This window comes from Neophocaena asiaeorientalis, unplaced genomic scaffold, assembly GCF_003031525.2.
Source record: "Neophocaena asiaeorientalis asiaeorientalis breed wild unplaced genomic scaffold, Neophocaena_asiaeorientalis_V1.1 scaffold150, whole genome shotgun sequence".
NCBI lineage: Eukaryota > Metazoa > Chordata > Mammalia > Artiodactyla > Phocoenidae > Neophocaena > Neophocaena asiaeorientalis.
In genome coordinates, this window is record NW_020176571.1 from 2542968 (window position 1) to 2569966 (window position 26999).

Below are 26999 nucleotides of genomic sequence, written 5' to 3' on the forward strand. Positions count from 1 at the left end.
TTTTCTGAGAATGTAATTCCTCTAGTCTTCGCTTTCTCTGAGCGCTTTTGGATTTTAGAAGGGTGACCACATCTTTTCAAGAATTAATTGTACCACGTTTACAAATATCCAGTTCTGATTTTTATCTTAAAATATCCAGTTCTGATTTTTATCTTAAAATATTCCTTTATTTTTTTCCTTCTGATAATTAGGTGATTTTATTCTTCCTGCTATTTTATGTTTTCTATATTCTTTTAAAAAAATTTATTTTAAAGGGTAGCTATAATATTGAGATCTCTGTGGGCTGCACTTTTGTGTAAATGGTATTGCCATTGATTGCTATTTTGCTTTTAAATGAGGTAGATATCAAAAAGTAATTAGTTATTTTTACGTCATGTCGGTGGGGAAAAGACTGCAAACCTATCATACACTTTTTTTTTTTTTTTTTTTTTGCGGTATGCGGGCCTCTCACTGCTGTGGCTTCTCCCGTTGTGGAGCACAGGCTCCGGACGCGCAGGCTCAGCGGCCATGGCTCACGGGCCCAGCCGCTCCGCGGCCTGTGGGATCTTCCCGGACCGGGGCACGAACCCGTGTCCCCTGCATGAGCAGGCGGACTCTCAACCACTGCGCCGCCAGGGAAGCCCTAGCATACACTCTTTGACTCTATTTTTCTTTTAGTGAAGCTGTTTTTTTGTCACCTCTCCTAACATTTGGGGGGATATTTTTTAGTAATATTGGATCTTATATTTTCTGTGGGCACCTTAATTTGTTAAATTTCATGATTAACAATATTGTTTCCTTGGTTAATGAATGAAATTGTATAATGAACAATCTTATATGACCTAGTAATTCTAAACTTCTTGTTAGAAAGCAACAGGAGCAAGACTGAGGTTAGGACTTTAACTTGGACTTGAACTCTATTTTAAAACCTCAGCTAACATGTATTATGTATTTATGATTTAGTTGTTCCTTGGCTAGGTAGGTGTAGGATGGGAAATGGAGGTGATTCAGAGATGAGTTAGAGATGATTTCTGCCTTTAATGTGATCACTATTATTGACGTTTGATCTTGGACAGAACTTTTTTTTTTTTTAACTGTGCCACGTGGCATGTGGGCTCTTAGTGCCCCAACCAGGAATCGAACCCACAGCCCCTGCCGTGGAAGCATGGAGTCCTAACCACTGGACCACCAGGAAAGTCCCTTGGGCAGCACTTTTTTTTTTTTTTTTTTTTTTTTTTGTTTTGTGCCCCCAGTGGCTCAGCCCGGGCAGCACTTCCTGTTTTTTGTGGGTTTTTTGGGCTCTGTTGGGTCTTCGTTGCCGCACGCAGGCTTCCTCTAGTTGTGGCGAGCGGGGGCTACTCTTTGTTGTGGTGCGCGGGCTTCTTGTTGCGGAGCACGGGCTCTAGGTGCACAGGCTCAGTAGTCGTGGCTTGCGGGCTCTAGAGCACAGGCTCAGTAGTTGTGGTGCATGGGCTTAGTTGCTCCGCGGCATGTGGGATCTTCCTGGATGAGGGCTTGAACCCGTGTCCCCTGCCTTGGCAGGTGGTTTCTTAACCACTTCATCACCAGGGAAGTCCCGGGACAGCACTTTTAATTTCACTGGTCCTAATTTTTTTTTTACCTACTGTGTAAAGATGCTAAGGTTCACTTAACCTCAAACAAGTGAGATGATATTTGTGAGAGAAGGGTGATATAAATGAAAAGTAAAAGCAGCTTTGTATCCGGAATGAAGTGATGGTACTGATTTTTATAAGCCACAGTGGACAATCAGTTGTATTTTATGTGGCTTCCTTGTATATTGTATCAATAATAATTAAAAACTGCAAATCCTACAGTTTTGTTTTTCTTCTTGCTCTTGTTTTAAGTATTTGAGAAATGTTTAAAGAGTAAATTTCTGAGAATTAAGAAATGAAAGAATTGTATATTGTTATTAGACAAGATAGTTGCCAATCATAAGCTCAGTATATATATTTTCTTGGGAAAGATTGTTTCTTTGGAAGAGTCTGGAAATAATGCTTGATTCAGAGATAGTCTTGTACTCTGAAACTCTGATTCCTGTGATTCCCTTCTGTCTTTCTCAGAATGGAGGTGAGCTCTAAAAGGTGTTCTTAAAGGTCCACTTTCTAATTTTTTCTCTTTTTTATTATGATTTTCAAATACAAACCAAAACTTCAGACACCCAGGTTTTTCCACTTGAGGGAAGGAAAGAAGCTAGAGAGAGAGAGTTTGTGTAGCATAGCTAGTATCAATTTGTTTTAAAGCTTGATAGATTTTCAGAAGTTATCTTAAAAAGTGTAGCTGTTGATTTATGAAAAGTGATCATTTAGTGATTTATTTCACTTAGGAAAATTAAAGTATATAATCTCATGGTTTCACTTTGAATTCTCTTTAGGCCAGACTGGTAGTTTAAAAAATAATCTTTAGATGCTAAAATCTAAATTGTCTTTTGCTTTGGTCCTTATAAAAAATAAAGTTAGTCCATGTGAACTGCTTAAGTAGTGCTTTCTTCCCCTCCCTCCCTCCCTACCTTGTATTGATAGTAGCATCTGTTGTTTGCTCTGTGGAAACATCAATGCTGAATATGTCCAGTTATCCCTTGATAGCCTGAAAAATTTTTTTCTTTTTCCTATAAGAGCAGTCTCATACTAGACTGGTCTAAAAGAGTTTGCTGCCTCATTTATATATCAAGGAACTCATACTTCTTGAGGTACATAATGAGTAGAAAATCAGCTTAGGCCAGCAGCTCAACCTCTCACATTATGGGAATTTCCTGTGGGAAGGCCTTTGAAATTCTTGCTGGGCGGTAAGGGTTTAATACTTACAGTTACCTCTTATGCTCAAATGGACGTTGTTATTCTCTGTTCTTTATAATAAAAGAGGATCTGGGGGGTAAGTAGTGGTTCTGTTCTGGAATGTGTTATAAGCAAGTAATTTAATTTGAGAATCTTGTTTTCAGTTGCCCATTGGCCGTCAGTGTGTCAGTCATTACCGTCGGCTGAGGCGCCATTGTGTCTTCTCGCACGAGGAACTAATTTTCAAGATGGCAGCAGATCCGGAATGCTTGGACGTGGGGCTTGCCGCCATGGTGTGCAAGGAGTTGACTCTCCTGACTGAAGAGGAGACACGGTTAAGGGAGTCTGTTATGCAGATGGTGAGTTTGCTGAGTACGTTTCCTGTAGTTGTTACTGCTCACGGGATATACCAAAATTTAAACCTGTGGAAAGAATCCATTTTCATCTTTGATTCCTTTAGAAGTTGAACGCAAAAATTACTGGTTTGGAGAAGATTTCCCACTTCTGTACTTGCCGTTTTGGTTTCTTTAAGTTGAAAAAGTTATAGGAATCTTGATGTCTTCATCTCCAGTTTTAAAAATGCAGTCCTATCAGGTAGAATTTCTTAGGTATGTATGTATTTTTAAAAATCTCCTACATATAGTATTACTTCTTTAAGCAAGAAAATTCAAAATTTTTTTTCTCTCTCAGCTTTGTAATTGAATAAAAATTATGTTTCTGGTGATTGCAGACTGTCAGAGTTAATCAACCTGTGTTTCCCTGCATTCTAAGTTTTTAATGAATATAAGAAGGACCGAATAACCCAGTGTTGGGATTTTGAATGCTTAGAATAAACTAAACATTGATCATATTGAAATGGGTAGTAAATGAGAAAATCTATGTCTTCAGCCACATCTAGGCCCATTTTCCCTAACCCTCCCTACATAGGTAGCCTCACTGGGTTTGTACCATGCTTCCTCCTGCTCTCGTACAGTCCACTTTCTTTCTTTCTTTTTTTTAAATAAATTTATTTATTTTTGGCTGTGTTGGCTCTTTGTTGCTGTGCGCGGGCTTTCTCTAGTTGCAGCGAGTGGTGGCTGCTCTTCCTTGTGGTGCATGGGCTTCTCATTGCGGTGGCTTCTCTTGTTGCAGAGCACGGGCTCTAGGTGCGTAGGCTCAGTAGTTGTGGCTCGCGGGCTCTAGAGCGCAGGCTCAGTAATTGTGGAGCACGGGCTTAGTTGCTCCGCGGCATGTGGGATCTTCCCAGACCAGGGCTCGAACCCGTGTCCCCTGCATTGGCAGGCAGATTCTTAACCACTGCACCACCAGGGAAGCCCTAGACCTGAAGAGTCTTAAGACAGTGAAAATAGTTTTAAGCTAAGGAAGAATACAGTGGACTAGCAATTTGGATCTGAAAAGTAAAGCTGATCCAGTTTAACTACTCTGCTCGTTGGCACAAATGGGGGAAAAATCTATAAAAGAAAATATAAAACTATATATTTTAGAAATGATATAAATACTATTCTTACAAAATATTTAAATGCTGGTTATTTTTAAGAATTTAAGTTGACTTAGAAATAAGAGTGTCTGCTAAGTGGTTAGCTTTGCTTTTCTGTTTATTTGAATTACCTGTGAGAGAAACAAGAAGGGGTAAGATGCAAATGCATCTTCTTAAGACATTTTTCTTACATTTTGGGGATATGTTAATATATGCCTGACAGTTACTATTCTCACTTTATACCTGTATTCTTAAAGCTTTGTTTTGATTATGTTCATTTATTTATTTGTTTGTTTGTTTTAAATAAATAATTTATTTATTTTTGTCTGTGTTGGGTCTTTGGTGCTGTGCGCAGGCTTTCTCTAGTTGCGGTGAGCAGGGGGCCACTTTTCATTGCAGTGCGAGGGCTTCTCACTGTCATGGCCTCTCTTGTTGTGGAGCACGGGCTCCAGGCGTGCAAGCTTCAGTAGTTGTGTCACGCAGGCTCAGTAGTTGTGGCTTGCGGGCTCTAGAGCGCAGGCTCAATAGTTGTGGCACACGGGCTCGGTAGTTGTGTTTCGTGGACTCTAGAGCTCAGGCTCTGTAGTTGTGGCGCGCAGGCCTAGTTGCTCCGCGGCATGTGGGATCCTCCTGGGCCAGGGCTCGAACCTGTGTACCCTGCACTGGCAGGCAGATTCTTAACCACTGTGCCACCAGGAAAGCCCTGATCATGTTTTTTTATTAACCTTTTGTATTTTATTATTTGTTTTAACAAGACTTTTTTTTTTTCGAGTGTTTTAAGTTCATAACAAAGTGAGAGAAGGTCCAGAGAGTTCCCATTTATCCCCTGCCCCGCCCATGCACAGCCTCCTGTGTTACCAGTATCCCCCACCAGAGAGGAACGTTTTTTACAATTGATGAACCTAGGCTGACGCATCATAGTCACCCCAAATCCATAGTTTATATTATGGTTCGCTCTTAGTGTTGTGTATTTTATGGCTTCGGATGAATATATAATAACATGTGTCCATCATTAAGGTATCACTCCCCTGTGTATCTCCTCTGCCCCCCAAACCCCTGGCAAGCACTGATCTTTTCACTCTCTATAGCTTTGCCTTTTCCAGATTGTCGCATAGTTGAAATCATACAGTGTCGCCTCTTCTGAATGCCTTCTCTCACTTAGTAATATGTGTTTAAGGTTCTTCTGTGTCTTTTCATGGCTCAACACCTCATTTCTTTTTGGCACTGAATAATAATTCGTTGTCTGGGTGGTTTATTTAACCATTCACCTACTGAAGGACATCGATTGCCTCCACGTTTTGGTAATATGAATAAAGCTGCTGTAAACGTGTGTGCAGGTTATCGTGTGGACGTAATTTTCAACTGTTTGTGGGCTCTCTATTCTGTTCCATTGATCTATTTGTCTATTTTTTTGTTAATACCACCACATTGTCTTGGTTACTACTGTAGTTTTTATAGTAAGTCTTGAAGTTGAGTAGTGTCAGTCCTCCAACTTTGTTCTTCTTCAGTGTTGAGTTGGATATTATGGGTCTTTTGCCTTTCTATATAAATTTTAGAATTAGTTTGTCAATATCCATAAAATAACTTGCTGGAATTTTGATTGGGATTGCACTGAATCTACAGATTTAAGTTGGGAATAAGTGACATCTTGACAGTATTGAGTTTCTCTGTCTGTGAACGTGGAATATCTCTCTAATTACTTAGTTCTTTGATTTCATTCATTAGTTTTGTAGTTTTCTTCCTTGTACATATTTTGTTCAATACCTTAGTACAGTTAAACCTTGAACAATATGGGGGTTAGGGGTGGCAACCCTCCACTGAATTGAAAATCCACATAGAATTTATAGTCAGGGCCTTCCACGGTGGTGCAGTGGTTAAGAATCTGCCTGCCAATGCGGGGACATGGGTTTGAGCCCTCGTCTGGGAAGATCCCACGTGCCGCAGAGCAACTAAGCCTTTGCACCACAACTACTGAAGCCTGCACACCCTAGAGCCTGCGAGCCACAACCAGCGAGACCGTGAGCCACAACTACTGAAGCCTGCGCACTCTAGGGCCTGCATGTTGCAACTACTGAGCCCACGTGCTGCAGCTACTGAAGCCTGCGTGCCTAGAGCCTATGCTCCACAACAAGAGAAGCCACCGCAATGAGAAGCCCACGCACTGCAACAAAGAGTGGCCCCCCCTTGCCACAACTAGAGAGAAATCCCACGCACAGCAACGAAGACCCAATGCAGCCAAAAGATAAATAAATAAAATAAAATTACTGAAAAAAATTTATGGTCAGCCCTCTGTATACGCTGTTCTTTTACACACATGATTCTGCATCTGTAGATTTAGCCAACCACAGACTGTACAGTACTGTAGTATTTACTATTGAAAAAAAATCCGAATGTAAGTGGATCCACAGAGTTCAAACCTGTGTTGTCCAAGGGTCAACTGTATTTCATTTTTAGGAGTGCTAATGAAATGGCATTATGTTTTTAATTTCACATTCCACTTGTTCATTGCTGGTATATAGGAAAGAAATAGACTTTTTTTTTTTGCGGTACACGGGCCTCTCACTGCTGTGGCCTCTCCCGTTGCGGAGCACAGGCTCCGGACGCGCAGGCTCAGCGGCCATGGCTCACAGGCTCAGCCGTTCCGTGGCATATGGGATCTTCCCGGACCGGGGCACGAACCCACGTCCCCTGCATCGGCAGGCGGACTCTCAACCACTGTGCCACCAGGGAAGCCCAGAAATTGACTTTTGTATATTAACCTTTATCCTGTAACCTAGCTATAATTGTTTATTTTAAGAGTGTTTTTGTTGATACTTTCAGACTTTCTCCATAGATGATTTTGTCATCTGTGAACAAAGATGGTTTTGTTTCTTTCTTCCCAATCTGTATACCTTTTATTTCCTTTTCTTGTCTTATTGCTTAGCTAAGACTTCCAGAACGATGTTAAAAAGGAGTGATGGGAGAGGACGTCCTTGCCTTGTACCTGATGTTAGTGGGAAAGTTTCTCATTAAGTATAATGTTAACTATAGGTTTTTTTTTTTTGCGGTATGCGGGCCTCTCACTGTTGCGGCCTCTCCCATTGCGGAGCACAGGCTCCGGACGCGCAGGCTCAGTGGCCATGGCTCACGGGCCCAGCCACTCCGTGGCATGTGGGATCTTCCCAGACCAGGGCACGAACCCGTGTCCCCTGTATCGGCAGGCGGACTCTCAACCACTGTGCCACCAGGGAAGCCCTATAGGTTTTTTTTAATAGATACTCTTTATCAGGTTGAAGAAGTTCCACTCTATTTCTAGTTTATTGAGAGTTTTTATCAGCTATAGGAGTTGGGTTTTGTTAAATGTTTTTTCTGCATTTATTGATGTGATCCAGTGATTTTTCTTCTGAAGCCTATCAGTAGGATTACTTTAATTGATTTTTGAATGTTGAACCAGCGTTGCATACCTGGGATGAATCCCACTTGATTGTGGTGTATATACAGTGTTGGATTCAATTTGCGTACATTTTATTGAGGATTTTTGCATCTGTGTTCACGAGAGAAATTGGCCTGCATTTTTCTTTACTTGTGATGTTTTTGTCTGGTTTTGGTATTAAGGTAATGCTTGGCCTCAGAGAATGAGTTAAGAAATATTCCCTCTTCTTCCATCCTCTGAAAGAGATTATAGAGAATTGGTATAATTTCTTCCATAAATCTTTGGTAGAATTCACCAGTGAACCTGTCTGGGTCCAGTGCTTTCTGTTTTTGGAGGTTATTAATTATTGTTTGAATTTCTTTCTAGGTACAGACCTATTCAGGTTGTCTGTTTCTTCTTGTGTAGGTTTTGACAGCTTGTGTCTTTCAAGGAATTGGTGGGCATAGAGTTGTTCTTAGTATTCCTTTATTATCCTTTTAATGTCCATGGCATCAGTGATGTTCTCTTTTATTAGTTAGCCTGGCTAGAGGCTTATCAATTTTATTGAATTTTTCAAAGAACCAAGATAAAACGAACGGAATTCTTTTTTTTTTTTTTTGCGTTACGCGGGCCTCTCACCGTTGTGGCCTCTCCCGTTGCGGAGCACAGGCTCCGGACGCGCAGGCTCAGTGGCCATGGCTCACGGGCCCAGCCGCTCCACGGCACGTGGGATCTTCCCGGACCAGGGCACAAACCCGTGTCCCCTGCATCGGCAGGCGGACTCTCAACCACTGCGCCACCAGGGAAGCACAATGACTGGAATTCTTCACTGTAAAACTTCTCTGATCTGTTAATATGCTGGTATTTGTTAATCTCTAAGTTGGAAGGGATATAATACACAGCATTTACCTTCCGCCAAATTTACTTCTTTATTTACTGGTGTGTAAGTATCTTGCTCAAGTAAGTAGAAACTGTAAACGGAACCCCCTTGTCTATTAAATGGAAGTCTTTGTAAAATGCACTTCAAGTGCCTTTACTTTCTTAAAGTGGCATGCTGAATTTGATAAGCTTTTTTTTTCCAACTTTGATATTTTTTTATTGACATATAGTTGATTTACAATGTTGTTAATTTCTGCTATATGGCAGAGTGATTCAGTTTTACATATATACTTTTTTACATTATGGTTTATCACAGGATATTGAGTATAGTTCTTTGTTCTATACAGTAGGATATTGTTGTTTATCCATTCTGTATATAAAAGATTAACTTTCTTGGGAATTCCCTGGTGGTCCAGTGGTAGCACTTCGCACTCTCACTGCTGAGGGCCCAGGGTTCAGTCCCTGGTCGGGGAACTAAGATCCTGCAAGCTGCAGTAGGGCAGCCAAAAAAAAAAGAATAAAATTTGTTAAAAAAGATTAGCTTTCTTTTCGATGCCTTTTTGAAGTAGATTATATTTAGATTTGCATAGTTTAATTTTACATTTCTTTATCCTTGTATATGTTTGATCAGTGTTATTTTTAGATTATAAGTTACTAATATTTCTGGTTCAAGGGTATATTGTCCCTGGGGACAGTAATTTTTATTTTCAATTTATCTTTTTCTTATTTTATATAGGAAACAAAACCACATAAGACAAACAGAACTTCGTGAATTATTATGTAGTAAACTTTGTTGTCATCACAGTATGGTCAGGAAATCGAACTTTTATCAGCTAGCCAATATTTTGTAATAACTATAAATAGAGTGTAACCTTTAAAAATTGTATATACAAAAAGGCCTTTAGGGCAAAATATATTAGAAAATAATACTAGTAAATACAAAAATATTGGCTTACCGTGCAAAAAAAAAATCTGTCAGCCATCTTCAAAGTACCTCCCAATTATAGATTCCTTTCCTTCCCTCAAAAAATGACTTTTAACATTTGTAGTAATCATTTCTTGCGTTTAAAAATGTTTCCTCAGTCACATGTGCATTCTTAGACACCAAGGTTTAGTCTTGCTCATAAAAAAAAAAATTGGTGGTGTGTTTAGAAAGTATTTTGATGATGTGCCATTGTACCTCCCATGTTTATATTGTCAGAGTAGAAAAAAATTTAATAACTTAAGTTCTCTGATGCTCGAAAGACTGGAAAGACTTGATGTAGTGACATCAATTGTATTTCAGGGCGTCCTGATGTCGGAAGAAGAAGTGTTTGAACTTGTTCCCGATGATGAGCGACAGTGTTCAGCCTGCAGAACCACCTGTTTTCTCTCTGCTCTCACGTGTTCCTGTAATCCTGAGCGGCTTGTGTGTCTCTACCATCCAACTGATCTGTGCCCCTGCCCCATGCAGAAAAAATGTCTTAGGTATCCAGAAGTTTCTTGTAAAACTTCTGTTACCGTCTTTTAAAATTAATGTCAGTACTGTCCTGTGTGAAGCCCTTCCCTGTGTTTGGACTGGTAACCTCTTGTCTGTTTGCTTCCTTGCTTGAGGACCAGCGCATTAAAGTTGGCCCTAAACTTGGCACCTAAAGTTAGTTATTTTATCAAGTTGATTTCACATGTTCCTTGTCTCTCCCTGAATTAAAACTCTGTGGGCTTCTTAGATTTTCTCTTTATGTGTATACCAAAACCCCGTTCCCCTGGCCATTTTACTTTCCTTAAGCTGATTGTATGTCAATTTTAATTTATTTTCAAGTTCTTGGTTTTTGGAAATTTTTATTTTCTTGTGTGGTGTTTTTTTTTTTTTAGATATCGCTACCCATTAGAGGACCTCCCTTCTCTGCTGTATGGTGTGAAAGTCAGGGCACAGTCGTATGACACTTGGGTCAGTCGTGTTACAGAAGCATTAGCTGCCAACTTCAGCCACAAGAAAGGTTAAGTTTCTTCCTTTTCTAAGCACACACTGAAATGGTTGTCACTTTGCAAGAGGCGTTGTTTTGTTTTAGAAATCCTAGGCTTCATATGAGATTTGAGACTAATGGGTTGGTTCACTACAGAATTAATTTCCTGTTTGAGAATCTTCTTTTAAGTGAAAAAGTTGATGTAAAATGGGACAAATAGCTAACTTGCAGCAGATGTATCATATATTTTTGGGAACCCCATTGTTACCAGTGGACTAACATTAAAGGCTTATTGAGAAAGAGAAATTGTCTATAAGGATTAGAAACGAGCACCTGGTCATAAGCTTTTATTGTATTGGTGACATTTGCACGGCTGTGATGTGTTTCTGCTAATTGGTTGGTGAATGGTTTTTTATTTTCTGTGGTCATAGTATATGGCTTTTAATTTATTTTTACAGATTTGATTGAATTACGAGTAATGCTGGAAGATGCTGAGGATAGGAAATATCCAGAAAACGATCTCTTTCGAAAACTCAGGGATGCTGTAAAAGAAGCGGAGACCTGTGCTTCTGTGGCTCAGCTGCTTCTGAGCAAAAAGCAGAAGCACAGGTAAGACTAAGAAGAGCTGAGTTCTCCAGTGGTTTTCTGTTTTGTTTTCTTTTGACCAGAATAAAGGCAAAGTCTTAACTGGCCTGTGAGGCCCTGCCCTGTCTTTTGAGGCCGTGTTTTCCCTCCCCCAGTGATGCCCTAACCATGTCTCCTGGTCTCCCTTCTTCCTTGCTCCACCCTGAGCCCTCTCCCTCTGTTCTTCATATACACCAGTGTCTCCCTGCTTAGGGCCTTCACGCTTGCTCTTGGCTCTGCTTGGAGTTCTCTTCCCCTGATACCCAGGTGGCTTATTCCCTCACTTCTTTCATGTCTTTTACAGACGTTGCATTCTTGGAGAGGCCTTCTCTGATAACCTCTGTAAAATTGCAGCCTTTTATTCTTCTTTCCTGCTTTGTTTTTCTTGTGTCCCTGTCACCTCCTGATAGATGAATTTACTTATCTATTATCTTATCTCCTTCTTCCTTTCCCAGCCCCACTAGAAGGTATGCTAGAATAGAATGTTGGGGATTTTCATCCTTTTTCTTATTGCTGTGCTTTGAAGCATGCCTGGCACTGCGTAGGTGTGCACTAAGCCTTTGTAAATAAACGACACTACAGGCTGAAGGCAGGTGGCAGCAAAGAGTAACCTGGGTGCCGGGGAAGCTGTTGTTACAGAGCTGGAAGTATGTGCCCTTAATTTCATGTAATTCACGTGTGTTTAATTCCCTGTGGTATTGTTTCTTAGTAATTCCAACACGTTTCTTGTATGTGAATGCCTTTTTCTATAGCAGTTCACATTGGGTCTCTAATTACTTTATATGTTTTTTTATATTCTGTTTTATCAGAGAACTTTTCTTAGCAACATCAATCAGTGACTCTTCACCTGTCATTGGGTCACTGACCCCCTTGGAGCATCTGGCGAAAGCTTAAAGACCCTTTTCTTAGAAAAATGCACATACTGACATAGTTTTGAATCCGTTTCTGAGGGTTTATAGTCTCCTAAGCCAGGTTTTAAAGGTCCTTGTTCTATATCTTAAGTTTCTTGAGGTAGAAGATTTAGTTTTATCAGTGAACTTAACATTTTACTGTGAGGAATTTATTAAATGTTTGAAATGTTTAATACTTGTGAGATTGGAGGAACTGTAACTTGGAGAGTTGAATCTTTGAGTCATTACCCGAAGAGCTAAACACTTAATTTGGAAGTGATCACCATTGCAGTGAAATCCCTCAAACACTAGTATTCTGGGATTTCTTGGGTTAGAATTCTAAAGAGACTAGAAACCCCTTTGATATGGGAATGACTGTGAATTTTTCTTACTTACGTCTCAATATTATTTCACATCAGGCAGAGCCCAGATAGTGGGAGGACTCGGACCAAACTGACAGTGGAAGAGTTGAAGGCCTTTGTCCAACAGCTTTTTAGTCTTCCATGTGTCATCAGCCAAGCTCGACAAGTAAAGGTGGAGTATCACATTCTTTTTTGGGTAATATCCTTTGTAGTATGGGCTCCTGTTTTGGGTAAAGAGAATAGTGTGTCTAGATTGGTTTTTTTGTTCTGTTTGTTTCTTTTCTCAATTAAGTGCTGCTATTTAAGGATTTTTAGTAGGCAATAAGAACTCTTGGCTTCATTCTTAGTCTTTGATTCCCCCTTTAGAATTCTGGAACTAAGCCTAGTTTAGAATTTTTTTTTCTATATTAATTTTAAGCCAGAACCTCCGTTTAACTTAGATGTAATTGAAATGTAAAAAATTAGTTAAAGGAATCTGAATGTATCAGCGATTACTAGTTCATGAACTTTTAAAAATGCAGAACTCTGAAATTACCAGGACCCTCATGGTTTAATGAATATGTAAAATCTCAAAAGTATCAAATACATGAATCTGCATAGTTAGTAATCTTTCGATAGTTTGTGGTGTGTTTTTGTGATTTGGCGATGGCTGTGTATCTAAAATGGTTTTTACCAAGATTATCAACCGTGAAATCCAGTATCAGTTGTGTTGTCTTAACCCCATGTCATAAGAGCGTTTTGCTGGTTGACCATGCTTTCCTTCCTGAGAGACTTTCTTTTCTAAACACCTGACACCATACTCTCTGGTTTTCTTAGATTCACAATTCACAGTTCCTTCTCTTTAGGGAAGCTCTTTGATTTCTCCTTGGCTTGGCTTCTAAGTTTGGAGTATACTGGGAGTCTTGGCCCTTTCTTTAATAACTTCTTTGGTGACGTTAAATATCACCTATGTCCAGCTGATTCCCAGCTCTGCCTTTCTTCTTTTCTGCAGACTCGTACATCCAGTTGCATACTCTGCATTTGCCTTTGGCAGACTAAAAGACATCTTAAAAGCCTTCTAATGAATCAAAATTCTTGATTCCTTTGTTTCCCTTATGCACCACATTCCATCTCTAAACAGGTGTTCCTATTGTATTATTTCCAAAACGTCTCCCAGAGTGAACTAGTCATCACCTCCACTGCTTCAGTTAGGCTCTGAACCACTGGAATCTGCCACTTAGGTTACTGCAACAACTTCTTAACTGGTCTCTGTTCTTCTGCTCTTGTCCCCGAAAGTTTATTTTTTATTCAGTAGCCAGAGTGATTATGTAATAAAATAGGAATAAAATCATACCGCTTCCATGTGGTTAAAATCCTCCCAGTGGTTCCCCAAAGCCACTCAAATGAAATGCAAACTCATTGTAATTAATCTACAAGGCACTATGTAATCTGACCTCTGCTTATTCCTTAACTACTTTCTCCTGCTTCCACTTTGCTCCCCATCAGCCACTTAGGAGCAAGACACAAGCTCATTCCTCTTTAAAAGCTTTTGCAGTGATTATTTGCCCTGCCTGAACTACTCTCTTCCAGGTCTCCAGGGTCTCCATGCGGTTCCCTCCTCATTTTAGTTTTGGCTCATCTGTCTTTTGTGACCGTCATTGCAAAGTAATATGCCCCTCCCCCCCATTCCCTCTGATCACTTCTGTATTATATCGTATTGTATTGCCCTATTTCATTTTCATAGCACTTAAAACTAACCGAAACATTTTATTCATGTCTTCACTGTCTGGCCACTTACATTAAAATATGTGTTCCTTGAAGACAAAGACTTTGTATTTTTGTTTAATGCTGTATGCCTAGAATAGTGCCTGTAACTAAGTCAGCAGTCATTAAATATTTTTTGAGTGAATTAATCATATTTAAAAGTAGGAGTATGTAATTACAGAGAAACATATTTTTGCCTTTATCATATCTGTTTGGTGCTATGATGCTGAGATTAGATAGTCTAGAATTTGGTAGTTTGCCTGAACTGTATGTATTCCATACTCATTTTGTGTCTTTTAAGTTTGTTTTTTGGTTTTTTTCTTTTGATCTTTTCAGAATCTGCTGGATGATGTGGAAGAGTTTCATGAACGTGCTCAGGAGGCCATGATGGATGAAACCCCAGATTCTTCCAAACTGCAGATGTTGATAGATATGGGCTCTGGTCTCTACGTGGAGCTACCTGAATTAGCCCGACTAAAGCAAGAGCTACAGCAGGCTCGATGGTTGGACGAAGTACGACTGACCCTGTCAGATCCACAACAGGTCACTTTGGATGTCATGAAGAAATTGATAGACTCTGGGGTGGGGTTGGCACCCCACCATGCGGTGGAGAAAGCGATGGCTGAGCTTCAGGAGCTCCTCACGGTCTCTGAGCGATGGGAGGAAAAGGCCAAGGTCTGCCTGCAGGCAAGGTGAACACATACGTTGGTGACTGTCACGTCTTTAATAACTAGATTAGAGAGTGGAAGGGAGGAGGAACATGAGGGTCTTAATTAAATGTTTTGTGCCTTCCCTGACTGGTCACTAAGTCACCAGATTGGGCTGCATACAGACAGTTCCAAGTATTGTGTGCACGCTGTGTGCAGAGCACTTGTTTTGATAAGAGCCCTTCCGTTACTGACGCTCTAGTAGGAGCTAAGGAATACAAAGCTGTGTTGCAGTATGTTGTTAACTGAGAGGTCCAGAAAAATCCTAGAAGGATTCAGAGGAGGAGAGGTCATTATTAGCCTAGGTGGTCAGAAGAGACGCTTGAGAGAAAGGTAAGAACTTACATAGAGCCTTGAAGAATGAGTGGGATTGAAGTGGAAGGGGAGGTAAGAGAAATGTCCTAAGCTAGGCTTAAGGAATGTGTAGGATGTGCTTAGGTGACAGAAGTGAAGTGGTCTTCACATGAGTGGGGGATTCATGCAGGAAAGTAGAGGGAGATATGACAGTCAGGCAGGAGAGCGTGAGGTGTTAGCATCGGCACCCGTTGGACTGGTGGGATTGAAGTACAGCGTCCATCAGTTTGACGGTAATGCTCTTTTGAAAGTGTTTTTTCAGCACTTACGATTAGTGTGTGTGTAATTTCCTTTGTGAGGATGAGGAAGCCGGGACACTTACAGAGATCACGTAGCTGTCAAATAACAGCACAAGCGTAAGCCTTTTCCGCTTCACTCCAGCGTCTCCACGTACTTAACTGCTTCGCCAGTCACGTAGTTTGCATGCAGTTTGATAGGCTTTCCTGCAGATGATTTGATCAACACGGTTCTGTTCAGCCAGGAGAAGGCTCCGTGTGTGCTGGATGCCAGATGCCACTGAGAATATATAATAAAGTTTATAGCTTTTCCTGTCTGAAGCATCCAGATCACTCTATGTCTTCAGATTCATGGTAGTCCTGGGAGGTGGGAGCATATTAAATGGGAAAAGATAAATAACTTGGGAGTGCAGACTATGATTTGGTACACCTGATACAACTGACAGTCGTCTGCTGAGTGAAATTTTATTGCTATTAATACTTGAAAATTTTCTTTTTCCCATTTTCCTACATTTAACCAGCTTTAGTGATTTTTGCCTCCAGAATGCCTTTTGAATCTCTCTTCTTCAACTCCACTGTCACTGACCTAGTTACGTAACTGTTACATTTTCCCTCGATCTTTGCAATTCAGTGAGTATTTATGGAGTACCTACTACACGCCAGGTGCTGTTTCTAAGTGCTGTGGAGGCCATAGGGAAAAGGCACAAGGTCCCTGCTCTAAAACAGAGCCGACATAGTGGGGAGAGACAGGTGAATAAGTGAACGAGTGTGTGAATTTCAGATAGTGTCATGAAGGGAATAAAGTTGGTAAAGAGAGGACTGATGGCGTTGGTGGGGATAGTGGAGGTGAATCCTCCCTTTTCTAGCTCCTGTTGAGTTGTCTTTCTGAAATGCATACTTCGTATTCTTCGTCTCTTAGCATTGGTTCACTGTCACCATTCCTTTCTGGATATCTTCCTCCTTTGTCTTTGACCATCTCTCTGTGCCTCTTTCAGAATGGCTTTCCTCAAGATTCTGGCCTAGACCACTTCTCACTCTTTACACCTCCTTGGAAATTTCATCTTAATTTCTTGTCTCCATTTACCATCTTTATACTGATTAATGACAAATTCTCATCTGTAACATAGATTTTTTTTTATAGATACCGTCTGCCTGTTAGATAATTCCATAGGATGTCCCATCGGTACCTCAAATTCCCCATATTCAAAATTACCCTTGTTAACTCCTTCCCATGCTCTTTCCCTATGTTCCTGTTTTCTTTGACTTACACCCTCTTTCACTCATTTGAACGAGCCAGAACTTTGGAAATTAACTTTGACCCCACCCTTCTATTTCTTTGCCATCAGACTCAGTTAGCTACCAAGTCGTGCTGATGATATTTCCTCAGTGTTTTTCACTTTCATTCTTTTTCTCTGGACTGTTGTTACGGATGGCTTGGATCACAGCACCAGGTTCTGTCTATGACCTCACCCCTCAGTAAGCCATTGTCCGCACTGAAACTAGTATTTTCCTAAAATACAGCTGTGACTGTTTGACTCCCTTGCTTAAAGCCCTTCACTGTTTCCCATTCCCCTTGGGATGAAGTTCACATTTCCTTAACCTGACTTATAAGGCCATCTGTAATCTAGCCCTTTGCTTAAATATCTACCCTCACCCCTTGCCATCCTCCCTCTTGCATTCTGTGTTCTAAACATAGTGATTCCTCCCCCCGTTCTTCAGACCTGCCGTGTTCTGTCTTGTCTCTGAACCTTTGCACATGTTTATTTTATTCCCCTGTGGAACACTCTCGCCCTCTGCCCACCCCCTGTGGTGCACCTCCACCACCCCTACCCAGTGTCTGGTCCCAGGTTTCCTGACTAGTTCCTATTCAGAAAGGGTAAGCGAGCTTAGAGGTCACTTCTGGGAATTCTTCCTTCACTACCAAGTCAGTTAAGTTCCCCTACTGTATATTCTGATAGCATCTTTACTTTCCTTTAGCATTGCACTTACAGTGTATCGTAACTTTTTATTAATAATCACCTCCCCCCAGATGAAAGGGTTTCTGAGGTGAGGACTCTGTCAGTCGTGTGCATTCATCATCTCTAGGACCTAGCACAGTGCCCAGCACATAGCAGGATTCACGGATGGTCAAACTGTTTCCACGCTCAGTAGCTTCCTGTTGCTCACATAGGAAAATTCATGTCTCTCAAGACCTCTCAACCTGCGTCTTTCTTTCCTGCCAAGTTCCCTGCTTCTTGCTTTTACTCCTGCCCCACCTCCCATTCTCACCATCCCCCATCTTAAACTTATTTTTAACTTATTTTTAATTTTTCTCTATGTCTTTGTTCATTATATTCCTGTTGTTTTTCCTTTAACCCTTCACTTGACCAAATTGTACTTCTTCTTTAAGGCCTAATTCAAAACCCTTCTCAAGTCCCCCAGGCAGAATTAATTACTGCTTCCGGTGGTAGTGAACCTATAGTAATTTGTTCTTAGTTCTCAGTACAAGTATCATTCTTACCTTGTATTTTGATGAGTTGAGGATAAGGTCTATGTTTTCTTCATCTTTGTGTAACAAGGTGTGAATGAAAGTAGTTGAATTAAATATACTTGGTCAACGTTAATGGATTTCTAGACTACTGCTTTCTACATAGCTGTTTAATATGCATCTCTGACAATTTCAGATATTGTGGAGAACTAAAGTAGAAGTAATTTAGTGTAGTGAAAAAAAGAGCATGGGATCTGAGATTCATTCTGAGTCAGTGTTTCATGTGTGCCATTTACTACTTTAAATGACTTTGGGGAAAATAATTGACCTACTTTGACTTAAACTTTTCTTGTCTGTAAAATAGAAATAGAGGTAATACCTGTTTTGCCTCCCTTATAGGATTATGGTAAGAATTAAGTGAAGTCGTGTGTATGAAAGTTCATTACACATTCTAGAATGTTATTTAAGTGTTGGTAGTAGTTTTTTGGCTTTTCCTCACGCATCTACACCCTATTTTTGTGTTTTTTAAGACCACGGCACAGTGTGGCAAGTTTAGAAAGCATCGTGAATGAAGCTAAGAATATTCCAGCCTTTCTACCCAATGTGTTGTCCCTGAAAGAAGCCTTACAAAAGGCTCGAGAATGGACAACCAAAGTGGAAGCTATTCAGGTAAAGAGCCTTTTGAATTGTCCTACCATTCAGGTAATGCTGTCTCATAGATGAATCCTTTAAGCCTTTAATTCTTTAGAATAGAATAACTGGACTAAAATAATTATGTACTTAAAATTCACTTGTTTTTCCATCTGATTTTTATTTCAAAATATATATTACCTGTTTAAACGTTACTTGCTTCTGTTGACTCCCTGCTATGAAAGATGACAGAATTAGCCATTTAGTTAGTGCCTAGCAGTAGTTTATTTCCTGCTGTGTTCTTTGACTTTTTTGCCATGTACACCAATTACTTTTTTTAAAATTGTAGTATAGTTAATTTACAGCGTTGTGCTAGTTTCAAGTGTACAGCAAAGTGATTCAGTTATACATGTATTTGTATTCTTTCTCAGATTCTTTTCCGTTATAGGTTAGTACAAGATATTGAGTATAGTTGCCTGTGCTATAGAGTAGGTCCTTGTTGTTTACTTATTTTACATATAGTAGTGTGTATATGTTAATTTCAAACTCCTAATTTATTCCCCCCACTCCACCCTGCTGTCCCCGAACTACTTTTAAAATAAGTGGCAGAAAAAGAAACTGAAATCAACATTTACTGAACCCCACAATACTCTTGCTACTATTCTGGTTGTTTGGGAGCAGAAACGTAAGGGGAGGGTGTAAAGATAGAACCCTGGACCTCAACATTGCATATTCTGGTTGGCGAGACATATATCATACATCTGTAGTTCAAGACAATGAGCTAGGCGTTAGATAGAGATGAAAGTGTGCTTGAATACATAATTTTTCTTCTGAATTACAAAACCGTTAGGCAGCATTTACCGTATTGAGTATGTAAATACTGTTTATCGTAGAACTACGCTGAAGGAAAAAGGAAGCCACCTCTCCCCCTAAGCTGCTGCCCTTAGGAAGAGTATTCTAAGTGTCAAGTTCTAATGACTTCTCTTTTCAGTTGGCTTTTTCTGAGACCTGCTTAACTGCAACTCTTTCTGTTCTGTTTTTTAAAGTTATCTGTTTTCATCAGACAGCTCCTCTGTTTGTTTCGTCTTCGACCTATTTCAGGCAGTTGGTTGTTCTCAGATGACTGAGAACCTTAGTTGGCTGCTTAGGATTGAAGGACCGAGCCTGCAGGTAGAGGTAGCTGTCATGGTTTTCCTGTGTGATTATAGAGGACTGTTCCTCACCAAACGCTTCCCTTCAGTGGGAGGACTGGCTTGTCAGCTCTAAGAGAGTGGACAGCTTCTTCTGCCCTTTAGGGTACGTCGCCTGGGAGAGGCTGTCTATGTCGGGGCTTAGCCAGAAGGTACTCTATAGTCAGATGGCTGTAGTTGGGCACGAAAGGGAGTAGTAGTAAATATATTTCTTGAGCCTATCTGTATCTGAGCTTTCTTTTCTCTTTCAATTATTCTCTTCTCTGTCTATTCTTATCCTAGTACCATAGTGATTTAATGATACCATTATAATATCTCTTATGGCTAGAACCTTCTCATTCTTTTTAAAAATTGGACTTAAGTTTCTTGTCTTTCCGTTTCATTGTAACTTCTAAAATGGATATATAGGCAAATATGTCAGGTAATACGTGGGAAGTAACTACTGGAATGTCGGTTTAGCACGAAACACTATGCCTTTCCTTCATAGCTTCTGAGTAGTGATGAATGTTATGGGGATATACACAGTTTCTTATAGGAAAGGTTATGTGTTCTGTCTGCTGGGGGATTGATGCACTCTGAGGTGTCGCGCTGAATTATTGTCTACAGGCTGCCAACCTACTACTTCTGATATTCTTGCCGAGTCCCTGGAATGGATTACTCGTTAACTCTCACTTCCTGTAATGATTCAGTTATTTAGTAAATTTAAAGCCGTATAAATTCGAAAAGCAATAATTACTTCATTATGTGGAAATATTGAAACATTGTGACTTAGAAGGAAAATATCCATTCTTGTTTGTGTTTGTAGGACATAAAATGGAGGTGGTTACCAGAACTAAAATACTGCTCTGTAGTAGTTGGAAAATTGTGAAAGGCTTTGAAACAGGCAGAAGAGGTTACTTATGTCCTTTCTGTAGAACGGTGGATGTCGTTTAGCGAACCATTCAGGATGGTTTGATTCTAGGAGTGTATGCCTTAGACTTTCTTTGACCAAGCTATTTTACAACTCTCTCAGTTGTTTAAAAATGATAGTAATGTGAATGAATTGGTCTGTAGAAAAGTAATTAAATTTGTAAGGAACAAATGATTTTCCACACTGTAGAAAAGATGATTCCATTGATGGGTATGATATTAAATACCTGTTTCCATCTACTAGCAAATTCCTTTCCTCATTCCTAATTGCATTTATATATGTTTGTTTTTAGATTGTCCTTTGAACTAGTTTTTACATCTCACTGGGTCCCTTGTTAATTAATAAAACAAAAATCTTTGACAGTGTGAATTTACGCAAACTTTTTTTAAAGGACGTTGGAAGGCTCTGTTAATTCAAGAGATATTGATACAGTTAGGTTCAAAGAATAATATTTAATGAAAAAATTAACGCTAAAGTCTTTGTGCGGTCTACCAACAATGTATTGCCAGACTTTCTAAGAGATTGCAAACTGTGTAAGGATGCCCTTTGTTCTCCAGAGTGGCAGCAATTATGCTTACTTGGAGCAGCTGGAAAGCTTATCTGCCAAAGGCCGCCCTCTCCCTGTGCGTCTTGATGCGTTGCCCCAGGTGGAGTCACAAGTGGCGGCAGCACGGGCCTGGAGAGAACGGACTGGGAGGACCTTTCTTAAGAAGAATTCCAGCCACACGTTGCTCCAGGTGAGGGGCGGTTTACTTTATGTGTGTGCACTTCAGCACCCTCGTCAGGAGTTGCTGATGTAATGCCTGAGGCGAGGGTTGTTTTCAGTTTAGCCGGTCATGGTTACACAGGGGATCCCGTTTTGGGTAATATCAGATGTTGACCAGTAATCTGGAGCCTTGGGCAGACTTGTTTCCAGTTCATCTAATACTATGTCTAGAAAAAGAAGTCAGCCTGATCTTATCTCTGCTGTTATAATGGACTCTGTCACTGAAAGATCTTATTTCTCAGAGGCACAAATTTAAAAAAAATCTTTTTTAATTGAAGTATAGTTGATTAACAGTGTTGTGTTAGTTTCTGGTGTATAGCAGAGTGATTCAGTTATACATATATATTCTAAATTGATTGATTGATTGATTGATGGCTGCATTGGGTCTTCGTTGCTGTGTGTGGGCTTTTCTCTAGTTGTGGCGAGCGGGGGCTACTCTTCACTGTGGTGCACTGGCTTCTCATTGCGGCGGCTTCTCTTGTTGCGGAAAACAGGCTCTAGGCACGCAGGCTTCAGTAGTTGTGGCTCACAGGCTCAGTAGTTGTGGCTCGTGGGCTCTAGAGCACAGGCTCAGTAGTTGTGGTGCATGAGCTTAGTTGCTCTGCAGCATGTGGGATCTTCCCGGACCAGGAATCAAACATGTGTCCCCTGCATTGGCAGGTGGATTCTTAACCAGTGCGCCACCAGGGAGGTCCCACAAGTATATATTCTTTTTCAGATTCTTTTCCATTATAGGAAAGATAATGAATATATCTTTATATTCATTATATCTTCATTATATCTTCATCATTCAAGATGCTGAATACAGTTCCCTGTGCTCTACAGTAGGACCTTGTTGTTTATCTATTTTATATATAAGTAGTATGTATCTGTTAATCCCAAGCTCCTAATTTATCCCTCCCCCCATCTTTTCCCTTTGGTGACCATAGGTTTGTTTTCTATGTTTGTGACTCTGTGTCTGTTTTGTAAATAAGTTCATTTGTATCATTTTTTTTAGATTCCACATAGAAGTGATACCATAATATTTGTTTTTCTTCACTTAGTATGATAATCTCTAGGTCCACCTGTGTTGCAGCAAATGGCATTATTTCATTCTTTTTTATGGCTGAGTAATATTCCATTGTATATATGCACCACATCTTCTTCGCCCATTCCTGTTGATGGACACTTAGGTTGCTTCCATGTCTTGGCTACTGTGAACAGTGAGAAGCACAAATTTCAATACTCAACCCTTTTTCATGTTCAACAGTTGAACATAGTAGTTAAGAGCCTAGACTTTGGAGTAAGATATTTTCATGTTTGAGGACTGGCTTCCTAGTGCTAACCCTGTGTCTGTGGGCAGGTTGTTGCCTTTCTGGTTTCCCTCGTTTGTACAGTGCCGATAATACCACCTACATCAGAGGCTCGTTGGGAGTTTTGAATTAGATAATGCATATGAAGTTCATAAGAACGTGTCTAAGACATGTGAGTGGTCAGTAAATGGTTCATTTTATTTTCAGTTTTGAGATTTTTTTTTAAACCAGAGCTCCATATTTGGTTTTATTTTTGTAGGTGCTTAGTCCCCGAACTGACATTGGTATTTATGGGAGTGGAAAAAATAGAAGGAAAAAAGTAAAAGAACTAATAGAAAAAGAAAAAGAAAAGGATCTGGACCTTGAACCTCTCAGTGATCTGGAGGAGGGATTGGAGGAAACCAGAGATACAGCCACAGTGGTAAGAAATTATGTAGTGCATCTTGAATTTGCTTGGTGAATACAGAATTCTGTGAAGGTATTAGCAGAATCACTGTTTTTTATGTTCTTAACTATTTTTATTTTTGTGTACTTTATCTTTGGCTTTATGGTTATACATATTTCACATCTTTTTTACTATTTGGGATCAAAGAATATAAAAAGTTTACTCTTCTCTCTCCCTAACATTGTCTTTTCCATCTCTCTTCTTTATTGTTATTTTAGTAGTCATCTAATATTCCATCAAGTTTTCCATACCTTGCTGAACACTTTTCTGATATTGACCATTTTTGTTGTTACTAGGAGTTCGCTGTTATGGGTAATAGCAAAGTGAACTGCTCTGTATAGCCTTTTCCTTTCTGCACGTCACTTTCCTGCACTTGACTCTTAGGAATGGGATTTACTGGGCTAGAATTTCAGAGCATTTGTGCTTAGTGCTGTTGTGCTTTTCAAAGGACTTCTACCGGCTGACTGACAGCAGCTGCAATTTGCAGTGTCTACCTCTTTTAGCAGCATTCAGTAGCATAGTGAGTGTGCAATAAGATGTTTGTAGCTAATTAAAATTATGGGTTTTATTGGAGAGTAGGAGGAATATGTTACAATTACAAGGAGACTGAGGAAGTAGAAAATAAAATGAGTTTGGGCAATATGTAGTAGTAGTGAATCGCATATACTGAGTTCATATGGCTCTTTCTGCCTAAATGATCCTGTTTTGAGGCCGGTGGAAATAATTTCTTGTTAGAGAGCCTGCCCGATAAGTTAGTCTCGCCAGAAAAATAGCACTGGAAGTTATTTCAGAACTGCTTCAAAGCTGCCGGAGTTTAAAAAGAAAATGCCCCGACAATATTCATAATAATTAAATTTTGTTTTTATATACTTTGTTGAAATGCGTTACATAAAACCTTGTTATAATTAGTCATCAGGCTTTGTTATTCTTCTTCTACATAAGTTGGAAAGTCCTAGAAAGAAATACAAATTGGTTTGTGTCAGACTTTCCCCCAGAGAATGAATGACAAGGGGTGAGGAGTCAGTATTGATTGTTTATCTTGTGCCAGGCCCCAAGTTAGGCGCTTCCACGCGGTATCTCATTGAACCCTTAAACAGCAAAAGGGGTTATTAGTGTTCTCATTTTTCGGAAGACTGACATTCAGAAAACTTGTAACCCGGATCAGGAGTCTGTTAAGTGCAAGAGCCAGGCCTCATACCAAGGCTGCTTGATTTCAAGGCATACCATCTTCCTACTGCACCCTATAGAAGAATTAAAAAGTACTCCACTGATGCGAATTGTGGGTACTTGTGAATTTTGCAGGTGAGGGATGTTTGCACAGAAACTGTCATGCTGCCCCAAGTTTTAAGAAATGACTGATTTTTTTTTTTTAAAAAAGGACAATGCTTTGGACTTCCCTGGCAGTCCAGTGGTTAAGACTCTGTGTATCCAGTGCAGGGGGGGCGGGTTCAATCCCTGGTCAGGGAACTAAGATCCCACATGCTGTGCGGTGTGGCCAAAAAAAAAAAGACAGTGCTCTGTCACCGTGAGGCTACAACATGGAGGTGATCCCTTAGCCTTGAAGATTTGGTACTTTTGGGGTATTTTGCAGTGACTCCCTTCACTTACATGTTTGTTGTACACAGGTGGCAGTTTTCAAAGAACGGGAGCAAAAAGAGATTGAAGCCATGCATTCCCTCAGAGCAGCCAACCTAGCCAAGATGTCAATGGTAGACCGCATAGAAGAAGTAAAATTTTGCATTTGCCGCAAGACAGCAAGTGGGTTTATGCTCCAGTGTGAGCTCTGCAAAGACTGGTTTCATAACAGCTGTGTTCCTCTTCCTAAGTCAAGTTCCCAGAAGAAAGGGTCTAGCTGGCAGGCCAAAGAAGTAAAGTTCCTTTGCCCTCTCTGTATGCGGTCTCGAAGACCTAGGCTAGAGACCATTCTGTCCCTCCTGGTATCCCTTCAGAAGTTGCCTGTACGGCTGCCTGAAGGAGAGGCCCTTCAGTGTTTGACAGAACGTGCAATGAGTTGGCAGGACAGGGCCCGGCAAGCCCTGGCCACAGATGAGCTGTCCTCTGCCCTGGCCAAGCTCTCTGTGTTGAGCCAGCGGATGGTGGAGCAGGCAGCTCGGGAGAAAACTGAAAAGATCATCAGCGCAGAGCTCCAAAAAGCCGCTGCCAATCCAGACTTACAGGCAAGTTTAGAATTTTCTTTTTTTTCCTGTTTCATGGGATAATATTTGTCAGTGTGTAAGTAGTAAATCAAATCTATCTTACCAGTAGATTAGGAAAATAACAGTAAGTTGCTAGCAACTATATTACGCATAATTTCCTCTTTGCACGTACGCCCACAGGATTTTCTTTGGGTATATACGTAAGGTTGTCTCAGTGAAGTATTACCTGGAAATACCATTCAGGTGGACCTTAGCATTATAATCAAATAATTTGATCTGTACTAACTGTTGAATTCTGTTAGCCAGTTTGCAGTTTTGTTAGGTTTTGGTGGTCTTAAGCATACATTAATTCCTCATGTTTTTGTAGTGTGTCTCTCTGCTCATCTTGGGATTGCTTGTTGTTTAGGGGCACTTGCCTAGTTTCCAGCAGTCTGCTTTTAACCGGGTGGTGAGCAGTGTATCTTCTTCCCCTCGGCAAACGGTGGACTATGATGATGAAGAGACGGATTCTGATGAAGACATTCGGGAGACATACGGCTGTGACACGAAGGTAAGTACAGGGCAGGCCGTGTGGGCACATACCTGATCACTGAGTTTGTTCAAAACAGCTGTTGAACACTGGTGTTTGAAGCCTGAGAGTGGAAGAGAAAGCTAGTCGTCTCTCTATCCTAGTTGATGGTGATAGCATTTTTTCAGTGCTCCAAAAAATATATAGATTGATGAAACTTAATTTTTTTTTAAAGGATGGAATTTTTAAAAATCTGTATTTATTTTCCTCACCCTGAGGCTTAGAGGGACTAGAAAAATTATACATTTAAGTTATTGAAAACTTTCGTGGCTGATGTCATTGTTTTTTCCTTTGGGTTAAAGTCTCTGTAGTTTTAAGAATCCCATTCTAGCTTTGCTTCGAGTCTTTTTCTCTGATCTCCTATCTGAATGGTGCTAGACAGCATGTCATATTCAGGGATGGGTTATACTTGGGCCCCTGGTTCGAATTTGTGGAGTTACAGTCACAGTTAGAACAAAGTATTTGCCCTCAATATGATTGTTTTCATAATGACACCACACTGGGATGAAGGGAAGGTTTTGGCAAGGTTTTGTGTTGGATCCTTTTGGCCTTTTATTGTTGTTTTGTGTCATGCCCAAGACCTTTGTCTTTTGTCTAGTAACAACATCATGATCTAGGCAGACACTCTGCCAGCTTACAGTTAATCTCTTGATCTTTTTTGTGTTATTCTTTGTTGAGCTAATGTTTAGCATCTATGCCAGTAACCGGGGAGTTCGTACTCTGATGTATGAAAAAACTAAGGTGCCTTCTCTTCCCAGTCTGTTCACTGTCTTGTCCTTTGTCTTTTCAGCATACTAGGTAAGCTCATTCTTAGAGCATGAATACCATCGGCATTAGAACTCCCAGGATATAAAGTTAAACCATCCGTCATAGATGCTTGTAAATTACCCACTGGAAAATGTTTTTATCAAGATAAAAATGGATCAAGGGGATGTTTTAATGAGGGAATTTTTTAAAAATTACATGAATTTAAAGACTTGAGAAAAGTTGAAACTTGAATTAGCATTTAAAATAAGGTTCTAGGGCTTCCCTGGTGGCGCAGTGGTTGAGAGTCCGCCTGCCGATGCAGGGGACATGGGTTCGTGCCCCGGTCTGGGAAGATCCCACATGCCGTGGAGCACCTGGGCCTGTGAGCCATGGCCGCTGAGCCTGCGTGTCCGGAGCCCATGCTCCGCAACGGGAGACACCACAACAGTGA

At 40.4% G+C, this 26999-nt stretch overlaps 1 protein-coding gene across 3 annotated transcripts in view; it reads left to right on the forward strand.

Moving 5' to 3' along the window:
* Positions 1-26999, forward strand: part of KDM5A (lysine demethylase 5A) — a 101661-nt gene that overhangs the window by 33809 nt on the left and 40853 nt on the right. For all 3 annotated transcript variants that reach the window (XM_024733169.1, XM_024733167.1, XM_024733168.1), the window contains 11 exons: positions 2936-3130; positions 9804-9985; positions 10370-10494; positions 10920-11070; positions 12395-12509; positions 14417-14772; positions 18375-18513; positions 21132-21311; positions 22892-23053; positions 24703-25254; positions 25640-25783. In XM_024733169.1, the coding sequence (XP_024588937.1) occupies positions 2936-3130; positions 9804-9985; positions 10370-10494; positions 10920-11070; positions 12395-12509; positions 14417-14772; positions 18375-18513; positions 21132-21311; positions 22892-23053; positions 24703-25254; positions 25640-25783 (2301 nt within the window). The remainder of the gene's footprint in view (positions 1-2935; positions 3131-9803; positions 9986-10369; positions 10495-10919; positions 11071-12394; positions 12510-14416; positions 14773-18374; positions 18514-21131; positions 21312-22891; positions 23054-24702; positions 25255-25639; positions 25784-26999) is intronic.